Consider the following 22,670-nt stretch of genomic DNA (forward strand, 5'->3'; position numbering starts at 1 on the left):
CGGAGATTTCTGTTACTGTAGAAGGACAACTTGAGCAATCTTTATGCAAATACAAAGGTGAGTTGGGGAAAGTGATGTATTATTAATGTGTTTTGGGTTTGCTTTTCATTAACAAGGTTGCTCCACTTCTTGGTATCAAGAGCTCTGGAACGCTGGAGAAGGGTGGGTCAATATTTGTAATAACCCCAGAGATCTTTTCACAGTCCCCACTCCTCTTCCTTGTGATGGGAACTCAGAAATAGGTGGGAGGACTGGAGTAGCTCTGAGAGAGGCCAGAAGATGAGAGAAGAACCTACCTGGAGGATGAGGCTGGGCTGGTGATCTGAGCCTGATTGCAGGACAGGGACAGAGACACGTGGGAATTCCATCCACCTTTTAGTCAAAGATCACAAGACATTTAAGGGGAAATTCCTGCAGCCTCACTACTGAGCAGGCCGGATCTGTGATTGCTATGGGAACCTGATGGAGAAGGGCATCATGGAGGAGCAGTCTCCAGGCTGCATAGCACTTATCTTCAACAGCGACACCATGTGGCTGGGCCCAAAATGACAGCACTCCCCAAACATCAGCTCCCCTTGCCTGTTCCTAGAGTTTGAAGGCAGAGCTGGCCTGCTGTCTATGAGGTCCTCAGGGGCCCCAGAATCAGTCCAGGATGGTGGAGGCCCTGGATGATACTGAACTTCCTGTTCATGAAGGCTTGGGAGAGCAACAACTGGAAAGATAAGAGGTGCTCTTGGGCCGGGAATTTAGCTCAATGGTACAGCCCCTGTGTCAAAAGCTCAAGGTCCTGAGTTTGATCCCCAATACCGGGGCGGGGGGAGGCTCTTATTTGTACCCTGAACTGGTAAAGTGCTCACACATAGTATGCAATGTGGCAGTTGCATGCACACCAGGCCAGCAGTGAGCACAAGTATGCAAGCTGACAAGTAATGCTTGTGGGAGAGTTCTCTTCTGAGGCAGATTGTCTTTGCAATTGATAATGACAGCAATCACAGCACACTATGGTTAACAATGCTTTTGTCCTTTTATTTTCTTCTGAGCCTCACACCAGCCCTGGGAGACAAGGGGGCAGAGGAGCCTAGGAAATGGAGACTCAAAGAGGGACTTGGCTTGCTCACCCAAGGCCACCAACAAACACCATCCACCCCCTCTGTGGTGCCCACACTGCCTCCCAGGGATGCCAGATGCCAGGTTCCTACCCTGCCTGCTCACAGCAGCATCAGGACCACAATGGCAATGAGCATGAGGACTCCAGCCAGGATGCAGAGGCCCAGGAAGATGATGTCACTGGTGTCCTGGGCCACCATGGTCACCGGGCCCTCCAGTGCCTCCACCTCATCCCTGGATGGTGCCTCCTGAAGGTGCTCAGCAGTGGCAGCGTAGGGCCCGAGCCAGTCGGAGCCAGACAGCAGATGGACAGAAGCCTCCTTGCGCCGCGGCTCACAGCGGACCTCATACTCATGGATGTCCTCCCGCCCGGCTGCCGAGAAGTCGATGTACAGCACGCTGATGATCACCGAGGTGTTGTTTCTTCTCTGCGGGGTCACAGGGCACTCGCTCACATCTGACAGGGCTTGGCCTGCCCCTGTGGCCCTAGATCTATGTAGTCCTAGGTTCCAGCTCTAGCTCAGCTCCTTACTCCAGCCCCATTCCAAGCCTCACTGTCCTCTCTACAAAAGGACACTCTCTGGAGGACCATGTCAGAGTCTGCCCTGGCTTCAGGGAGGCGGGGTTGATGAAAGTCGGTAACAATAACAGCTACCATTTGGGGGTCATTTCCCATGTTCCAAGCTCTGTTTTTTTTTTTGGTACCCGGGATCGAACTCAGGACCTTGTGCTTGCGAGGCAAGTCTGGTGCCACTGAGCTAAATCCCCTTCCCAGGCTCTGTATTTTAAGTACACTGTCTCCTTTCATTCTCACAATGATGCTATTATTAATATGCCCGTTTTACACGTGAGGAAACTGAGGCCCAGAGGTGAAATCCCTTGTCTGAGATCATACAGCAGTCAAGTGACAGAGACCATATTCTCCCCCAGACCTGCCCAGCTCTTCACTCAAACCAAAGAGCACCTAGCCAGTCCTATCCTTGGCAAACGTGTGGCCGTGACTGCTGAGGCCTGGGTGATTTGCCCACAGTGAGGTCCAGCAGCAGCAAGTCTCCCGCCTCTCAGTTAGCAGCTCCACCCCTCGTGCTCAACAGCCCTCCTTCTGGGATCTTTTCTCCCAATCACACATGCAGCAGTTGTCCTGGCCTTCGGGCCACTTGTCACCCAGGGATACCACCCTAGGGTTGGAAGAGCCATCAAAGAGGGACATGTGCATAAAGGGGCTAAAACAGCAGCCCTCCTGCCCCACAGGCAAAGGAAGCTGGGATCAGAGTGCCCTGAGCAGGGCCAGGCGGCATCGTGGTGGGCAGAGCAGCAGGGACGTGGGGCTACTCCCACCCCCGCCAAAGCTGCAGCAGCCATTATGCCCTCAGGCAGCCCAACCTCCCCCATCTGGTGGGCACCGCCTCTGGGGCGGGCTTCTAAAAACTGAAGCTGTGCACGTCAGAGGGAGCAACCCTGAGTAAGAAGCACCCAGCACCCGGGCCTGAGTGCCCCCCTTGGGAAGGGTTGAGGGGGGTCACAATCGGGAGTTTCAGAGTCTCGGTGGCTTTGGGGTCTCAGGCTCTGATCCCCTCAAGGGAGCCTTCTGCCTCTGTGCCTCAGCCTGCCTCCCTTCCCACCCTCTGAAGGGGACTTGTGCCCTGCGTTTGGGATCACAGGGCAAAGCAAGTCAGAACTGAGAGCAGAAAGGGATCCAGTAAGAGGACTGAAGTCAGTCTGCATAATAAAGGAGAGAAAATTTGAGAGGGTGAGCATGGAAAGCATGGGGTTTTGATGAGCGAGAACCTTAGGAAGGAAAGGAAGCCCCCAAGATGTGGTATTGAAGGTGAGGAAGTCAAGTCTCTGAAAGGCCCAGAGGGAGGTGCGGCAAGGTTGCTGCTGCATTTGTACTGCTCTTGGCCATCTGAGCCTCCTGGGAGCAACTCCATGCAGAGACTGGGCTCCTGGTCTATGGTTGATAAGGGTTACACTAGGCATCTATGAGCCCACGGCTCTCAGGTTTTGTATTTCCAAGCGACTGACTCCACGATTCTACGGTTCTGTGGTTCTGGCCTTTGGCAGTGGCTCCTTGACTTGGAGACTGGTGGCCACTAGCCTTTGGGTGGAGGAGTTCGTGATTCCCTGCTTCTGGGATTCTTTGTCTCCCTCATCCCATGACTCTGTGGAATGTGGTTCTGTCCCAAAGAAAAGCCTGGAGGACCCCAGGGTGGAGCAGGGGTGACCACAGGAGGTCTTGGCAGCCAGCATAGACCACCCCCATCCCCGCCTCCTCTCGGGTCCAAGGATGGGTGCTGGGAGGCTGGGGGCAGCGGGGCAGTCTGTAGGGCCAGCGGGACGCATCTGGCTAACGCGTTGGGTGGGGTGGGGTTGCTGGAGAGCACATGTGTCTGCAAGCTGGGCTGCAGACGCCTGGATTCCGAGGCCCGGAGTCTCCAGCAAAGCCCACTGTCCTCTCCCCCGCCTCTCCAGACCCATTCGTCAGAGCACAAACATTCAGGGTGCTTGGGTCCCTGCCCAGGGACTCTGAGGGCCCCGAGCCTGGGTTCAAGGCCTTTGAAACCCAAAGGTGGTAGAACAACTTGGAGCAAAGCCTTGCACCCCAGGGCAGGAGGTGGAGCCTGTGATTGAAAGGCCCTTTTGTTTGCAGAGCCCGGGTGGATTTGGATTCCCAGGTTGGATGGGGTGGGCAGGGCTAAGGAGGACTCTGATGCTCTGCATATTAAAGGGGTGAGGACCTGGATGCTCTGGGGGGCTCCAAGGGAGAAGGGGGGAACAGCAAGGAACTTTGCGGTGTTCACCTCTAGAGCCTCTGAGAGGTGCGCCAAGCAGGCTGCAGGCTGTGGCTGGCTGTCCACCCTCTCTTCGTCTCTCCTGTCTGAGCTCTTTACTTACTGCTCTATTCTGAGCAAGGCTGTTGAGGTCAATAAAGCCAAGAAGGGCTGAGCTCTGCACCCAGCTTAGGCAGAAGCCCAGGAACGGCTGGTTTAGAACCCCTCCCTTGTACCTGCCGCCCTCCCCTCCCTCTGGGCCCCTACCTGAGACTCAGTGCCGCAGGTGTCGAAGCGGGCCTGGATCCGGAAGTTGCTGCCAACTTCCTGGGCCGCACAGTTCCGGCTGCCCAGGTAGACCTTGGTCCGGTCCAGCGGGGCCAGCGCTTGTGCAGCGATCAGGATCTGGAAGTCTGTGCGGGAGCAGCTCACGTTCATGGGCACCACTGGGAATGAGAGGGAAGAGCTAGAGGCTGCAGGGGCAGAGGGCTGGCCCCACCTCCCCCACCTCCCAAAGGGTGGCAAATGGGGAAACTGAGGCCCAGGTTGGGAAGGCTCTTATGGAGACCCATAGGGCACAGTGCAGGATAGTTTATGTTTGTCAAGCTGTTAACCCCATGGGACTGTGAGCTCCGATGGGCAGACACTATATCTGCTTCTCTCAGCGTCCCCTGAGCCCACTGAGTGTTGAATGAAGGAATGGAGTGAACAAATGAAAATCCTTAATCATAATAAAGCTACTATTTGCTAATCACCTTGCCATATGTCTGGCAATTCTTTCAATCAATCGTTTCTTCAGTCATGTAATAAACAGCTATAGATGACCTATACATGCAGGCCACTATGCTAAACACAAGAGATACAGAAATGAAAACACAACAACAATAACAACAAAAACAATCCAGCCCCAATCCCTGCTTTGGTGGAGCTCATTACAGTTGGCAGAGTGTAGAGGGATCTGAAGGGAAAGGCAGGAAAAGACAGAAGACAGAAGAGCAGCATGGGGGAGAAGCAGGGAGGTGTGGGTCTGAAGAGGGTGGGGAAGGGAACCCACTGTCCCTCCCTGTGGTGACCCCATGAGGAGGGTGCCAGTAACCCCGTTTTAGTTCTAGAAATGAAGCTCTGAGAGGTGAGGTTGTTGGCAGGGGGTGAATTGAAATGTCGGCTTTTGGGTCTCTGGGGCTCTTGAGCTCATGGTCTCGAGAGCTATTGGGCAGCCAGGAGGCGAGTGGGTCTGACTCTGAGTGTCTGGGTCTGTGTGAGCAAGAGTGTGTGCATGTGCGTGTGCGTGTGTGTGTGTGTGTGTGCATGCACAGGCAGATGTGGCTGGTGGGAGGAAGCAGAGAAACCTGGCAGCAGAGGCCTGGACCTCTCCTCCTCTCTCCGGGAAATGCCTCAGACATATTTCAGCTCTGGTGTCTGGGTAGCTGGGATTTATGGGCCCGCCATCTCCCGCGATGATCTCCCCAGGGCTGAACTGTGTGTCACCCCTGACAGATGCCGTGCTGCCCTCTCAGTGGGGAGGCCGCCAGCAGCCTGGGCCCCATCTGGAGCCTAGCCTGGAGGGAGTGGCCTGTGTGACCCTGGGGAGGGGTGGCTTCGGGTGGAGGTTCCTGCATGAGGCCCTGGGATGAGCCAGGACCAGAGCTCGCCTGCCTGCCTGCCCTTGGTGTCCGCCGTGCTGCATGGGGACAGGCTGGTCCTGGGAGGCACCAAGCTGAGAGGAGTCAGAAGACCCACAGTGACAAGGACTCTAAGGACCCTGGGTACCTTTTCTCATTTTACCGGTGGGAAATTGAGACCTGGAGAGAGAAAAGGACATGCTGGTCCACTGTAGCACAGCCCACCGGCACTCCAAGCCCCCGCCCATGCAGAGCCAGAGGAGGGGACAGTGCCGACAGACCTGCGGACATCCTCTCCTCCCGTAGGGACAGAGTACACCGAAGCCCAGAGGGATGGGGTCTCTTCTCAGCCTCCAGCTAACTGCAGCTCTTTCCCTCATCACTGGGACCCCCAACTCCTCGATCCCTCTGGGCAGGGAAGGAGGACCAGTCTGAGATTGGAACAGGCCTGTGACTCATGAGGGACAGAGATGCTGAGGGCCGGGCACTGTGACCTGTGTTCCCCCATGCATCTTTGTCTCCTTCTGTCCAGGATATTCATCAACACCCCCACCCCCTTTTGCGGTACAGGGCATTGAATCAGAGACTGATCTACATCCTGGCTCTTATTTATTTATTTTAGGCAGGGTCTCACTAAGTTGTCCAACTGCCCAGGCTGAGCTTGAACTTGTGATCCTTCCGCCTCAGCCTCCCAGAGTCCTGGAATCACAGGCGCGCACCACCAGATCCAGCTTCATCAACCCTTTTTACAAACATGCCTGCTTGCATGGTCAGTCAACAGCCACCTCTGGGTGTGGCCCTGCTCTGCTCAAGCTCAGCCCAGGCGCCCTCCTCAAGTCCTGCTAAGACACACAGACCACAAGAGAATGAGTTCTAGTCCCAGCTGTGTGCCTGGCTGCCCGTGTGACTGTATGGAAGTCGTTTCCCTCTCAGCACCTCCATTTCCCTATCTCCACAATGAGGGCCTTGGGCTGGCCATCTGGAGGACACAATGGGCCCCAGCACAGGCATGTGGGATCCGAGGCCAGGGAAGAGTGGTGGGAGGAGGGGAGAGGTGTGACCATAGCTCCCAACTGACCGACACCACCAAGGCCAGAAAAGCCCAATCCCAGCTTCCCCAGCCTCCTCTGCAGTCAGGCATTGCCATCTAACTGAGTTCAGAGCAAGGAGACACAGGAAAACATCTGGTGAGGGCTTCTGGCCATGCTTTTGCATTCCTGAGAAAGGGACAGCTCCTCCCCTACCCTCTTCCAGCCTTGACCACAGACATGATGCCCGGAGTTGTGGCAGCCATGTTGCAACTGTGAGACTGAGTATTCCAGAGATACCATTTGGGATAGTGTGTGTCCACACCTCGAGCCAATACAGTAGCTGCCTAGCTCCAGACTTCTTATATAGGGAAAAAAAAGGCCATTTATTCCATCAGTATTTCAGAGCAACACAAGCAAGGCTGCTAAGCTTCTCCTTGGCCTGACCAACGGTTTCCATAAGGTATTGCCATGCCTTGTGTGTTACCCTTCGTGTGTGGGCACCAGGGATGGGCCACAGTAGCAGAGGGGCCAGGTGGGAGGAGCTAGGAGCTGAGAGAAGGAGGGTTCCACAATAGTGAGAAGAAGCAAGGGCCAGGCTGCTGTGGTTGCAAAGGCCCAGGAGACGGCAATTGGAGGTCAACTGAGAAGGGACGGGAACAAGTTGGTAGGATGAGGCGGCCCCAGCTCGCTCACCTCCAATGTAGGCCACTGAGAAGCCCCTGCCAGTGGTGCTCCGGTCTGTGTGCAGCACCAGCAGGAGCTGGTTGGAGCTGGAGGTGGCGGGGCGTGGTGAGTGGCGGCCACACCAACTGCCCAGCAGGGGTGCCTCCTCGCTGGCCCCATCAAAAGCTGCCAGATGGTCAAAATCACAGGTCCTGGTCAGGCTGTTGGGATCCTCCAGGTCCAGGTCCAGGAAGAACACCTTGACCCGGTAGCCAGGAGGCAGGCGGATGGTCCAGTGGCAGCGGATGTTGTTGGGGTAGGAGCTGGGGTACTGTGGACTGGAGAAGTTCCCCCGCACAGCCATGTAAACCTCCTGGCATTCTCCTGGGTAGGGGAAGGAGATGGGAGGAGCAACAAGGAGGAGGGGGAATTCCCCCTCTGCGGAGACAGCTCAGGCCGTGGCCACTGCAGGGTCCCCGAGCCACTCTGGCAGGTGTGGGCACCATGGCCCACAGGCTGGAAAGTTGATCCCAAAGCTTGCTTTAATTTGAAACTAGCCAAAAGCTGGGACTCTCGTTCTGACTACAGTCCTCTTTGAGAGCACTGGTCCTGTTAGGACCTCCGTGGTAATCCCTGATTCCACAGTGGTAACACCTAAGCCACACCCCTGGCTGGACAGACAGACTGTTGAGATCTGGCCTTTTTGCACTGCCCCACCATGTGGCTGGGCAAGTGTCCCCCAAGGCCCATCTGATAAAGGCTTGGTTTCCAGCTGAACTGCAGGGAGGTGGTGGACTCTTTACAAGGTGGGGCCCAGTGGAAAGAAGTCAGGTCATCTGGCCCTTGAAGGGCACATTGGGACCCCAGTCCCTTCCTGACTCTCTCTTTTGCTTCCTGGCTCCCATGAGGTGAGCGGTTTTGTCCCACCCCACACTCTACCATGATGTTCTGCTTCACCAGAGGCCAAAGACAATAGTCAACCTACCATGGACTGAACCTCTGAACCATGAGCCAAGAAAACCCTTCCATCTTATACAAGTTATTTATCTGAGGTATTTTATCACAACAGAGATCTGACCAATACACCCTCTTCTATTTCATCCTTGCCACTACCTCCTAGTGCTACGAGCACAGGCCAGACTCTATTTTCCATGCCCTACACATGCCCTTCCTCCTGCTAGAAATGCCCGTCTCTTCCTCCTGCCTCTGGCTAACTCCTCCATGGCATCGTTCCAGTCTCTCCTCCTCCAGGAAGCCCCCCATAATTCTTATTATTAGCACACGTCACCATGGCTCATCCTCACCTCATCCATCTCCCCACTGGACTGGGAGCTCTCTGAAGGTTCATTCATTCCTTCTACTTCCTACATGCTAGATAAGGAGAAGCCCATCAGGAGCTCACAGTCAGGCAGGGGAGACTGACGAACAAACCACAGAAATGGTAAGTGTTAAAGCACAGTGTGAGAACTTCTCTGAGGAGTTGAGAAATGCCCTGATACTGTGACACTGAATCGGGAAGACCTTGGCCTTGGGTTCGAGGAATGTGCTAGCTAGCGCACCTCAGAAGACAGTGACACAGCCTCAGGCCCTGAGGGGACAAGACTGTGGCCCTACCGCATAACAGGGAGGCACAGGGTCTGGGGTGGCTCCTACCTGAGAAGTAGTGGGCCTTGAAGCCCCGGCCTCCAATGTTGAAGTCGGACTTAAAGACCACCTGCAGCTCCCGGCCCAGCGACACGAGGGTGGGGGGCTTGGTGGCGCCACAGTAGTGCTGCCCTTGGGCTGGCCCAGGCCCCCCTAGCACAGCCACGTAGTCATAGGTGCACTGCTCACTGGCCTCCACCTGGAAGTCCATGAACACCAGCTTCACGGTGGCAGGCCCGGCGGCCCGGATCACCCAGCGGCACTCCACGTTGTTGGGGTAGTTGCTGGGGTACTCGGGGCTGGTGAGGACGCCTGACAGGCCAGGCAGGACACCGCCACACACATCTGCAAGGGAGTGCTCTCGAACTGAACTTTTCCTCTCCCCGAGGCTCCGACCCCCACCCCACAACAGCACCCCAAATGCTGCTCCCAGGGCGTTGTGATGGGACCCTCATCGCCACCCACAGAGTCCCGGGAGCAAGGCAGGCACTCATGCCGGGACACCTTTGCAAACTGCACCCTAACCCTGACAGGGGTGTGCTGCGGTCTCCCCATTCTACAGCAAGAAAAATGAGGTACAGTTAAGTAACTCACTACCGGAGTGAGGGAGTTTGTCTGAGAGATTGGAGGCGCCCGGGAGGCGAGTGTGAGGCTGGGATGGGGAGAGGTGGGGGCCACCTGCTGGACTCCCCTACTGAACAGGGCTGGGGCACTGACCACGTCACCCTAGGGGGCGGGAGCTGCGGCATTTTTACCCTGAGTCCCCAGAGCCCAGACCAAGGGCTGCTGGTAGTGGAGGGACCTGCCCGGACTTCAGACCAAAACCTCAAGAAAAGGATGTGGAGGCTGGGAGGACACCAGGGAAACACAAGGCCCAAGGGACACGCACAGGGCCCCGCGAGTGAGTCTCCAGCTGGCGAGCAGGTTTGACCAGGAAGACTAACCCAGAGCCCGGGCACTTGATGCTGGGACTGTCCACTCCCGTCAGACCAGAAGGGCCCAGAGGCTGAGGTGCCTGAATCAGGGATGGAACCAAAGTGCAGTGTGAAGTCTGAAGCAAGTAGCGTCTGCCTTTTGTCAGCTGTGTGACCCCAGGCAAGTAACTCAGCCTCTCTGAGCCCTGATGGAATATTAAAAATCATAGGAGCCACTCAGCCCCATCCACAAGAACCTGATTCTGTAAATGCGGGGAGCCGCTGCTGTCAGCCCTGGGGAATCCAGCTTGGCAGTGACAGTGACTGCTGTGCGGGCTGGAGGGCACCAGCAGGGAGGTACTTCCTGAGCCCCAGAGTCTGGGCCCCTGCACAGCTCTGTGACCAGAGCACAGGACCGGGCCTCTAAGAACTTGGCTTCTTGTCTGAATGCCGAGGCGTGGCCTCGGGTCTCAGGTTCATTGTCTGTGAGGTGAGAGGGCAGGGGAGACCCGCTCCAGGCTCCACACTAACAACTTAGCGGGGGCTCCCAACCTGGCTCTGGGCTCCATTCTTTTTTTTTTTTTTGGTACTGGGGATAGAACTCAGGTCCTTGAGCTTTCGAGGCAGGCTGCTGAACCACTGAGCTAAATCCCCGGGGCCACAGATTCCATTCTTATGCTACACTTCCAGCTATCTAAGTAAAAGATGGCAGCAGAGGCGCAGAGGCGCCGGTAACTCCAGCACCCTGGGAGCTGAGGCAGGAAGAGCGAAAGGCCAAATGGCTCCCGGGCACAGAGCCAGACTCTGCCCCCATAAAAGGGGCTGGGAACCACCTCTGTGGCAGAGCACCCGCGAGTTTGATCCTCAGCACCACACACACACATACACACACACACACTCGTGCGCGCACACACACAAGATCATACCTACAAGTCGTGTGTCTCATGTAAAACTTTAGCTCCATGAGGTCATCAACATCAATGTGTTTTCAATGATTGGCTTGTCATAAATAAATGTTAAATATATAAACTTATAAAGTAAATGTATGTCACTAAAACACGGACGGCCTCCATCTCTGTCACCTATTGGGAATTAGCATATGGTCCATGTGACAGAAGGGCATTCCTGGTTATGAAAATGTTAGGGAGGGGTCCGTGGGCTATGGCATTTTGACCTTGATATCTTATGATTCTAAAACTCAAAGGGCCTAAAATTCCAAAACTCTGATTAATGTGGCAGGGACTGGGTGACCCCTCCCCGAGTCCCGGGGGCCCTGTGAGCCCTGTGGACCAGGAGCTCCAGGGTTGCCGGCTGCCTGGGCTGAGGGACTGAGCCAGTGACCTCCGCCCTAGGAGAAGGGAGGGGGCTGTCTGTGCAGAGAAGCTGAGGACAGGAGGAGGGGCCAGTGGGAAGGGAAGGAGAAGCAGGGCACAGGCAGGGGACAAACCTGCTTGAGGGAGCCAGGGGTTGGGGACCCTGAGTGAGGGCCGAGTTCAGGGACAGGGAGGGAGGAAGTCAGCAGCTGCACATAGACCCTCAGACACGGCAGTCCCTGGCCCTGGATGCAGGAGTGGGACTCGCAAAGGGTCAACAGCAGAAGCAGTGGCAATGGTGCCCCTGCAGCCTGATACCACAACAGGAACAAGTAGGACAGGGTACAAGAGCACCAGAGGCCTCATTCAGGAACACAGGGTCCCGCTGGGGGCTCTGGGAGTGACGGAGAGAGGAGAGAGGCCCAATGCCCTGCTGTGAGGGTGGGAGCCCATGACCACCAGACTACTATACTACAAGGTTGAGGACACGAGGAGGTCATGCAGGCCACAGAGCAACCTCCCCACCTCCACCCAGGGCAGCCGCTCCCCCGCCAAACACCTGACCTTTCTGGTAGCCTGCAGAAAAGCCGTGGCTGGCCACATGCTTGTCAGAGTGGAAGACGACAGACATGACATTCCATGAGGAGGTGAAGGGTGGTGGGGGCACCTGGCCGCAGAACCTGCCCAGCAGATTGCCCTTGTCCCCCGACGCGCCGTTGTAGATCTCCAGGAAGTCGAAGCTACAGGTGTCGTGGTACTCCAACTCAAAGGCGTGGAAGGTGAGCAGCACTGAGGACCCCTCAGCTACCACAACCAGCCAGGTGCACTCCATGTCATAGGGGTACAGTCTCGGGAAGTTGGGGCTGGAGAAGTTCCCGGAAGGTGCTGAGAGGACCCCGCCACATTTGACACCTAGGGCGGGGGAGAAGGAGACTCAGAATCAGTGCCGGGATCTTGGGCAATGTGGGCTCAGCTGCAGCTGGTTCTTGGGGACAGCGTATGGGAACACAGGCATGGCCCCAGTACAGCCAAATAGCCACACATTTTCTCATGCGCCTACAGAGTCTTCAGATATTCCCAATGCTTTCTCTTATTCATTCAACAAATACTGCTGAGTGCTAGGCATGTCCTAGAGCTGGGATTACAGGAGAAACAAAACAAGAGCAGCCTTCCTGCCCTCGTGGAAATTACATCCTAGCAAGAAGAATGCACAAGAGCGATGGAAACAGAGATCAGTGCTGCGGGGAACAAGAAAGCAAGTGAATGAAGGAAGGGACAGGCTGGCCTCTAACTTTAGAGAAATGAAAATGTACAGTCTCTTACAGTACATTCTTGGGCTGGGGTGTAGCTCAGTGATAGAGTGCTTGCCTAGCATGCATGAGACGCTAGGTTCAATCCCCAGGACTGAAAACAAAAAAAGACATTCTTTATGTGTATGTTTGCTTCTATTTATAAGAAACAATGAAGCCAGGCATGGTGATAGGCACTTGTAATACCAGCTACTTCAGAGGTTGAAGCAGGAGGATCCCAATTTGAAGCCAGCTTCATCGATGCAGCAACTTAGTGAGATCCTGTCTAGGAATAAAGAGGAAACAATAAAACAAAACTAATAAGAATAATTATCTGGCAGAGGAAAGAGTGAAAATAAAAGGAGAGGAAATCGGCATGACTGCTAGACCTCTTTAAATGTATCTTGTTTCAATTTCTCTCTATGTTCATACTTTTTTCTTCTATTATCTTTATCCAGTTTTAGGATTAGCACAATGTTGAGTTCCTAAAATGAGGGGAGAAGTGTTCCTTCTTTTTTCTGCTTGAATTGTTTGATATAATTTATCAGTTAAAATGTTTATGAGCCTGCTGTTGTCATACAGGTAGGTTTTCAAGCTAGGAATATACTTTCTTTAATAGGTGCTATTCAAATTTTATATTTCCTCCAGAGTTAGTTTCATTAATTTGTCTTCCAAGGTACTTCTTAGAAGTTGTCAAATTTATTTCAAAAAAGATTTTTGTAATATGCTTTCTATATCCTTTTAAATTCTGTAAAATCTGTGGTAATGTCTCCTAGATCTTAATATTGTAATTTTAAAAATATATAACTGATATTGTGTAACAGGAAGAAAAGGTCTAAAAGAGCAGGGGAATTGGGAGGGGTAGGGGAAGGGAAAAAAGGGAAAGGTAAAAATATGAGAAGAGGAAAGAAAATGGAAACAAGGTCTTTGCAAATAGGGAAGGGTGGAGGGGGTGAAGGGAGGGCAAGGGAAGGGGAAAAAAATAAGAACCAAGAGACTCATGTAATGGTACAAGATCCCAATGATGAATGTAACTGTATTTTATACCAAAAATGTACCAATAAACTTAATGGGGAAAAAAAATGTATCTTGTTTCATAATTTTGACTTTGTAATCACATAGAAGATAAAACAGATAAAAAAGTTAATGTATTCAAGGTGAGACAAATAAATATAACTATGTATCAAGTTGGTGACAGTCACAGGGGAAAATGATTTCAAGTGACTTTGGGATACTGTATTTTGACTGTACATTCTTAGTACAATATATTCCTGGGGAAAAAGTGAGCCACAAAAAGATCTTAGACAATATTCAATAGCCTTGCTTTAGAAATAACATTAAATACTGTTATTTCACAAATATTATAGATATTGGAATAAAGCAAATAGGTATGTTAATGTTACACCAAGATTTTCAGGGTAAGAAATAAAAGATGCAAATATAATAATAAAAAAATTTAGCCAGGCATGGTGGTGCATGGCTGTAATCTGTCACTCTGAGAGGCTGAAGAGAAGGATCGCAAGTTCAAGACCAGGCTGGACAACTCAGTGAGTTAGCAAGACCCTGTCTCACAATAACGCAGCTCATGTGAAGCCTCTGGGTTCAATCCCCAGCACTGAAATAAAACAAAACAAAAATTTTCTTGTGATTCTTAATATGAATTGAAAATATCAATTTCAATGTAAGATTTATTTTTAAAAAATATATTTCCTATCTCTGTTTACCAAACAAACTGAGAAGCAGTGATATTTCAGTACCATTGTGTAGCCCTGGGCCTCAGATTAGGATTATTATGTCCAAATGACCCAGGGCTCCTTAGAAGAATGTTTGGCACTGGGCAGTATACAAAGCGTGCTTGGAAGGTTATCATCCTAGATGGCAAAGAAGCTGTCGAAGACTGAGGGGCGTGTCAGTGGACACAGGGACCTGCCTGAAGACTGAAGAACCTAAAATCCAAGTGTCACAAAAGAATAATGATTGCGGGGAAGTGAAACACATCAAATATAGAGAGACTTATGAATTTATAATGCAACTCAGAAGAAATTAAAAAGGTTTTCTTTTAGCGATTGTTGAGACATTAATGCATTTTATGAAAATTGATAACTAGAAAGGGAAAGAAATTAAGCATCTACCATCCATTCCCGTACAGGCTGGATTTTCAAATACCAAATAGCTGGTGAGAGAAAACTGTTATTTATAGAAGACTGCAGAAACAACTGCAGCATTGAAAAATCATAATTTTGCAAACCTTAATGAAATGTTGGACGTAAATGACATCCTTAATGTCTGCTCGAATCACTGAATGAAACCTACATAGTTGAGTACAGAAGAACTCTCTGCAAGGTTCTTTCAACTTGGCTACATGAATTAAAATTGTGTGTGTGTGTGTCTGTGTGGGTATGTGTGTGTTGAAGTGGGGTCTCACTATGTTGTCCAGGCTTGACTGGAACTTGTGAGCTCAAGTGATCCTCCCACCTCAGCCTCCTAGATGCTTGGGACTACAAGTACGTGCCAGCATAACTGGCAGAAAACTTTTATACTTAAAAAGTGTGGCCAGGAATGTAGCTTAGTTGATAAAATGCTTTGCATAGCATGCACCAAGCCCTGAGTTAGTTTGATTTCCAGTGCCAAAAAAGGAAAGGGGGTGAGATCTAAGTTAATTGGAAGGCTGAGGCAGGAGGATTGTAAGATTGAGGCCAGTGTTCGTGAGACCCTGCCTCAAAACAGAAAGGGCTGGAAATGTAGTTCAGTGCAGGGCCCTGGGTACAATTCTCAGTATGGGGGAAAATATCAAAAGTTAACTTACTAAGGAACTTTATAATGGATGGATCAGACTAATAGCCCCAAAACTGTGAGTCCACCACTGAGGAATCACTGTCACAGTGGAACACACACACACACACACACACACACACACACACTACTTATAAAGATTTCTTGAAAAAAACTGAAGGAACCTGATTCTAATGAAGTCTCCATGTCTGTGCAGAAGTTAGAATGAAATAGAGGCTAGGGATTTGTTTGTCTGCTTGTTTGGTTTTTTTTGTGCTAGGAATCAAACCCAGGACCTCACACGTGCTAGGCAAGCACTCTACCACTGAGCCATATCTCCAACCCCTAGAGCAGGTGGTGGTGTGGGGGAGTAGTGGGGGTGTTTGCACTAAAAATCTCACTAAAATCTCCAGGCTAGTCTGGAGCTCCTAGGCTCTCTCCTGCCTCAGCCTCCTGAGTAGCTGGAACTATAGATGCACCCAGCCTAGAGGAACATTTTTTTTCCTTGGTACCGGGGATTGAACTTAAGACATTGGACTTGCAAGGCAGGCAGCAGAACCACTGAGCTAAATCCCCAGCCCAGAATATTTTGTTTGTTTGTTTGTTTGTTTTTGGTACCAGAGATCGAACTCGGTCCTTGCGCTTGCGAGGCAGGCTTCGGAACTACTGAGCTAAATCCCCGGCTGCCAGAATATTTTTAATGACAACATGAGGATATATTCAGCCAACTACAGAATGTTGACAATTCTATAAGATAAATAACTCAGTTCCACAAAAAAATTATACTAGGGGGAGGCATAATTGTTACAATAAAAGAGCCAAGTATCAACCAATACAATGTGTAAACTGCTTTTGGATTCTGATTTGAACAAATCACCTCTAAAAAGACTTCTTTGGACAATAATTGAGGAAAACTGAACATGAGCTGAGTATTAGGTAGAAGTAATGAATTATTATATCATTTAATGGTATTGGGATTGTATAGTTTTATGCCTTTCCCACTTACAGATATGTCCTGAAATATTTATGGATGAGAAATATGATATCTGAGATCAACTTTAAATGTTTCTACACACCTCAGAATGGAAGTGGGGTGGGACAGAAGAATCAAGAAAGGCAGAATGTTCACGTTGGAGTACAGAGACACAGGGATTTATTATACAATTTCTCTCTACTGTGTGTAACTTCTCAGGATTAAAAGTTGAAAAAGTAATCAGCACTTCCTTCTCCTCGACCACCCTATTCATAGTGAAAACCTTCTCCCCACCCAATGCTCTTTCTTCCCTCTCATGCTATTTTTCTCCATTATTTATCACCATTTAACACCATGTTTATTTATCTGGCTCATCACCAGCACCCCTCCACCTCCGGCAACCTCAAGCCCCTTCTCTTAGACTCTGCTCCCCCCTTGCCTCCCCTTGTGCCCCTCTTCCTTGCTCCAGGACAGACACTGGGACCCCATTGAGCAATCCTGCCCCTCCCACCTTGGCACCTGGCCTGTGGGGTGGCACGTGCCCCAGCCCAGGCCCCAGCCCTGCTGAGAATGTCTGGATGGGACTCCTTTCCTTTCTGCTCCCTTGGCCCGAGTGAGACCCTGGGCAGGCCGGGCTTGGAGCTTCTGGAAGTCATGTTGGCAGATGGCACGGCCCATGTGCAGAGGAGAGATGGTCCTGAGCCAGCTCTGCTCTAGCCCCTCCTCCCTGGCTACAGAGCCGACGAATCAACCCATCCTTCTTTTTGCCTGAACTCATTCAGGTTGGGGTTCTGTCACTTGCAACCAAAGGCATCCGAAGAACACACTTGGGGACAGAGAGATGCCGTACGAGAGACACATTCACATATGTGTGCTGTGCCAGGTCTGGGCTGTCTCAGAGCAGGCCCCGCCTCGGGCAGCTCTCAGAGGGGCAAACAAGACAAAGCCACGGGCCAGGGATTTAGCTCAGTGATTCCACCACCTGCCTCGAAAGCACAAGGACCAGAGTTCGATCCCCGGTACCAAAAAACAAGACAAAGCCACACCATGTGGTTGTGTTTAGTCTGGGTGTCAGGGGTCCAGAGGGAGGGAAGCAACCTTGTTGGGGACAGCAGTATTAGGGGAAACGTGAGATTCACAGAGGAGGTGATATCTGAGTCTGAATAGGAAGATGACGAAGTCTTGTCAGTTTTGGAAGATTGGGAGAGGGAATAGCAGGATTTCGTGTTCTCCATGTGCCTCTGCCATGTGCCTGTGATACAGGGTGCTGCTGCCTCCCCTCCCCATGCTGCAAGGGCTGATGACATAAAGGCAAGCAGATGGAGGGACATCCTGTCCAGTGCCTGTCCTTGTCCTTCCCCCAGCAGGAGAAGCCATGAGAGTGTCAGAGAAGAACTTCCACTGCCCACATGCCCTAGGCCACTGTGTAAGTGGAGACCTTGTCCACCACGCTGACCCCCAGAGCCACTCCACACCACTGAAGCTCTGGTGGCTGGAAATAGAGACAGCTACCTCACTCCTCCTGCCACCAGGTGTGGGCTGAGACATGTGGGCGCCCGTCCCATCTCTACCAGGAATGGGGTGCCTGGCAAGGTATACTTCCTCCCTGGGCTCCCCCAAGCTTGCAGAAACGGTTGCTGAGTTTCACACCTGCACAGCCCTTACAGAAGGTGAAATGCTATCACCTCAGTGGCACAAAGGAAGAGCCCTTGGAAGCTCACGCAGCACAGAGCCAGCTGGGACCTCAGGGCAGCCAGGGGCTCCTGGGGGCCCCAGTGAGGGAGGGTCTGAGGCTGAGTGCGAAGGGTTCCCGGAGGAGGTGACATTTGACCTAAGCTTGAAGGATGAGCCACATGTCCTCAGGTTAGGAACTCCTGGAAAGGAAAATCCTTTTCAGGCAGAGAGGGCAGCACAGTTTAAGATCCCTGAGGGTAAAGCATCCTCAGAAGGAGTTGTGATTTCCACGCCAGAGTGCGGGATGCCCGAGGGGAATGGGGGACTGAAGCTGAATCGTATGTAGATGTGAAGCTGGCACCCAGGAGCACTGAATGTCATGGTAAGGAAAGGATCAGATGGGGACAAAACACCTCCTGCAGTGGCCCTCTAATGTTCTCTGGGCCATTCCCATCAGTCACCCTTGGTCACCGTGTGGCCTTGAACAAGTTACTTAAGCTCTCAGCTTCTTCAACTATAAAGTGGGGATGAATACTCACCTTGAAGTTGCTGGGAAGATTGATATGTAAAGCAGACAGCAGGGGCTCAAAAACACCCTCTCCCCATCTCAGAAACAAATTCATCCTCAACCCCGGCACTGAATGGGCCTTCTGTTTCCTGGTTCTTCCCCAACCTGACTGTGCCTGCCCCCTCTCCTGGTTCTTGGGGGCCCCCAGGAGTGCCTACCTTTCATGGCCTGGGCCCTGGGGCCTGCGCCCAGCAGAGCCACTGCCAGCAGCAGATAGGACCCCAGCTCTGCCAGCATCTCCTCACCAGGGGTCTCTGCAGGCTGCAGAGCTCGGGTGGGCCGGGACCTGAGGGTCTGAAGCAGGGGAAGAGAGGTGGAGCTGAAAGGGCCTCCAAGCTAATGGTGGTGTGAATAATTCATCGGCCTCGAATTAGTAAGCTGATCCCCGGGTGCTTCCTCCACCGCACACCGAGGTGCCGGATCTGGTATCTCCAGGTTGACACCAGGTTGGCGCTCTGAGATCGGCACTGGTCACGCCGTATCTGGAAGGGAAGCAGCCTGGGCCTGAAAGGAAACTGAATGGTGGAGAAAGGACCCGGGGAAGACCAATCTACCCTGGTTCAGTTCAAGATGGGTAACCTTGGCCAAGTTGTGCAACTCCTGCGGGTCCCAGCCTCCTCTATCCAGGAGATCCATTCAGTCCCACCTCTAGGGCTATAGGAGCAGGTGGGTAGCTTATGCTAAAGCACACAGGCTTTTCCCACTCTTCACCCTGGGGAGAGCTGCAGGAGCCTCGAATTCATGGGACATATGGGACAAGCTGTTTCCAGATGTGAGAATTCACTCAGAGGGAGAGAGAAGGTTATTGTGGACAGCAGAGGAGGGGAAGTCCGCCACGGCATAACAGGACTGGAACTTCAGAACTGCACTGTGCAACTCTCAATGCAGTAATGGCTCCAGGCCATGGGTGCATTCTGGCCACGAACATTAAATGTTCCCTCCTTCACTAACCCACAGCCTTGGTTGGATGCCACTAGGTGCTGGTCTCCCTGCTGGGAGCTGGGGCTGCTGCAGTGCCCTCAAGGACTCTGTCTCACAGGAAATGTGACCTTTCTCTTGCTCTGGGACTCTCTGGTTCAGCCCAGCCCAACACACTTTTTCTTTTTTTTTTTTTTTTCCCTTAGTATTGGGGATTGAATCCACAGCCTTCTCACTGGGCTGCATCCCCGGCCCCTTTTTTATGTTTTACTTTGAGACACTAAGTTGTCCAGGCTGGGCTCCAACTTGGAATGTTTCTTGCCTCAGTCTTCCAGAGTGCCGATTGCAGATCACCACACCCAGCTCCAACACACATAAACTCCATCTCCGTGTGGTGCCTGTGCCAGGTGTGGGGCCATTGGAGGAAACGTGCACATGGGGTCCTGGGAAAGCTCGAAGGCTCTGAGCCCAGCACCCAGGGTGGGGAGCAGGAGTGGTAGTGGCTGCAACATAGATGAAATGAGACCACGGATAGGGCTTCTTAGCCAGCCTGGCTCAGTGTGTAGGAACAAGTGTGCTTTCTCTCTACCCTAGAGGGCCCAGGATGTCCATTTGACAGACCAGGCACCTGGTCCCCAGGGAGCAGTGGCTGCCAGCAGATGAGGCAACTGGAAGGAGTTTGCCAAAGGGGATCGGGAATGTTCAGGACTGAGGGATTGGCTTACCTGTGGAGCTGATCGGCAGGAAGGAAAGGTTCACCTGCTTCTGGTAGCTTGCGGTGGGGCAGCTTTTTCTAAACTCCTACTGTGCGAATGAGAGGGTCCTAGAGCCAACCCAGTGCCTGCTGGACATGGCCCTGGGACTCTACTGTAGCTCAGGTGAGCACTGGCCACTGGAGCCTACTGTGTGCTCCTGCCTCGACAGTGAGCAAACTGGCATCAGAGGGCCCAAGCCCTGGTCTTCACGTGGGCTTCTCCGCAAGAAGACACTGTGCCACGCGCTCCGCTTGAGAGGGGACCCTAGGAGGGATGTGAGACAAGGATGGGCAAGAAGCAGGTATTAGGGAGCAGGTTACCCTGTGGCGCTTCCCGGAGATAGTGCCCTCACTGTCCCACCCGACCAGGCGAGGGAGCAGAGTATCTCACTACCGACTCTCAGCTGCCCTGGAGACATCAGAGTCCAGGGACATCCAGCCTGCCCGTGCCTGGCCCCAGTGCCCATGGACAAGGGCAGGACCAGGACAGGGTATCTACTGAGCCACCACAACAAAAGACTGCCATGGTTTCATGACTATACCTTGGACTTGATATCCCCAAGTCATCCCTGAAACATTTGTTCCACTCCCTGGAACAACTGCTTCTCTTCCTGGATCGCTCATATGCTTTCCAACCATATCACGAACCTGGGAACTGCCATAGTAGCCTCGGGCTCCCCAGATCAGCAGTTCCCAAAGAGAACCTCACTGCCCATCAACTCTTAACTTGCTCACCCTCTGGTATTTTCTATTTCCGGTTGCCACACAGCCAGTGCACTGAGCTGGGAATATGGCAGCCTGTCTCAACTGCCTTTCCTCCCACCTCCTACCTATTGGTCACATTTGAGCCTGACCCCACCCTTGCCTCTGAATGACGTCTGAAACCACCTCGAACCAAGCTCGCTGTCTCTCCTGCACTGGGACAGCTGCCTCCTTGCTGCCCTGTGTGTTCCTCTCTCTGCTCACCCCCAAGACAGTCTCTCTGCTCCAGTCTTTGTAGAATGCTAACTGGGCCATGTCTCTCCTCTTCTTGGGATGAAATCCAAAGTCCTTTGCTCGGCATTCATGTCCCTTCAAGACACCTTCCCAGGTCATCACAGACTTTCTCATGTTGAGCTCCACCTCCCAGTCACCTGACATTTCTTCAATTTTCTGCATGTGCTGTGCCCTCAGCCTGGAATCCCCTTCTTTCTGCTCCATCTCCTTGATGGGCTCTTAATTCACTGTTAAAACACCTGCCGTGCCAGGGATGGTGGCACATGCCTGTAATCCCAGCTGCTCCAGATTCTGAGGCAGGAAGATCACAAGTTCAAGGCCAGCCTGGGCAACTTAGTGAGCCGAGGCAAAGTGAGAAGAGGGGGATAAGAACATGGCTCAGTGCTCCCTGGGTTCAATCCTCAGTATCACAAACACTTGTCATCTCCTAAAGGGTGCTGTCCTGATCCCACCCCATGCTTTGGGATCCCTTCTCACTGGCTGGTGGGCTTTCTGAGGATGCCCTGTCTTCTGGGCTATCATCCAGCCCCAAACACATCTTCTGCCCCACTGCCTCACCCTGCATATCCTAAGCACTCAGCAGCTATTCGTGGATGCACAGCATCTATCCTCATAGTGATGGGCACCAGGCACAGAAGAGGCTACGTGGAGATGTAGATCTACACGAGCAGGACACACTGGTGTCCTTATTCACTTGAACCCATGTTCATCTGGGCCCAAAGTCCATGCTCTTAACTCTGCTGTCAGTCTTGTCAGGCTGCCATCTACAGTGCTAGTGACTGGCTGGCTCATAAGCACAGACATTGATTCTCAGAGTTACGGAGGTCAGGAGTCTAAGATCAAAGTGCTGCCAGGTTTGGTGTCCAGGGAGGGGCCACTGGCTGGCTGTGTCCTCACAGGGTGGAAAGGGTGAGCACTAATCCCAAAAGGATTAACCATCTCCCAAAAGACCCCACCTCTTAACACCATTGTCTTGGGGGTTAGGATCACCCTGCCCAGCGGAGTGGCACCACAGTCCTACACAGTAGTTAAGTGTGGAGCTCCTACCACCCAGGCCACATGGTTTCAAATCCCAACTCCCGGAGTTACTAGCTGTGTGGTCTCCTCTCTTGAGCTGGCTGTGCAGCTCCACAAGCTAGGAGACACAGAGGCTCTCTCTGAGGGGTGTGAATGTGTGGCCTCAGGGAGGGGAATGATGTCCCTGATTCGGTCACGTCCCTGGGTGTACCTGTGTCATCCTCTGTCATCTACGCACCAGGCACAAATCCCTGGTCTCTGTGTGTGACGGCTGTTGTGTATGGCTGCACCCTGTGCTGCTGCCCCATCACTGCCTGCTTCTCTGCACACAGACAACCTCTGTGCACACACAGGAATCACACGGTGCTCCTGTGTACACATGTCTCTCTGCGTGCCCCGGATACATACCTAGACAGTGTATCTCCAGCTGTCAGTCTGTCTACTTCTCCCTCAGGATATACACAAAGATTTTGGGGTGACTGTCTCTCGTCGAGAGTACATCCAGGTCTCAGTGCCAGGGTCGCAGCTGAGTGTTAGGTATTCAAGTGCCCAAGGATCATGTGCCTGCCCCTGTACTCTGCCCTTTCACAGTCACTCTGCCCTGTTCTTGTTCCTAAAGGCTGGAGTGTGAAGGAACGTACCAG

At 52.4% G+C, this 22,670-nt stretch overlaps 1 protein-coding gene across 1 annotated transcript; it reads right to left on the minus strand.

Moving 5' to 3' along the window:
• Positions 1-855: 855 nt before the first annotated feature.
• On the minus strand, positions 856-18,716 carry Cdcp2 (CUB domain containing protein 2). Its single transcript, XM_004874677.4, has 6 exons — positions 18,500-18,716; positions 11,630-11,977; positions 8,848-9,183; positions 7,225-7,578; positions 4,146-4,324; positions 856-1,535 (listed from the first exon to the last, which is right to left on the minus strand). The coding sequence occupies exons 1-6, from the start codon at positions 18,576-18,578 to the stop codon at positions 1,209-1,211; spliced, it is 1,623 nt and encodes a 540-aa protein (XP_004874734.3). The 5' UTR covers positions 18,579-18,716; the 3' UTR covers positions 856-1,208.
• Positions 18,717-22,670: the final 3,954 nt, after the last annotated feature.

The sequence above is a fragment of the Heterocephalus glaber genome, unplaced genomic scaffold, assembly GCF_053883595.1.
Source record: "Heterocephalus glaber isolate CG9 unplaced genomic scaffold, H.glaber_assembly_v1.0 deba00001449, whole genome shotgun sequence".
Taxonomy (NCBI): domain Eukaryota; kingdom Metazoa; phylum Chordata; class Mammalia; order Rodentia; family Bathyergidae; genus Heterocephalus; species Heterocephalus glaber.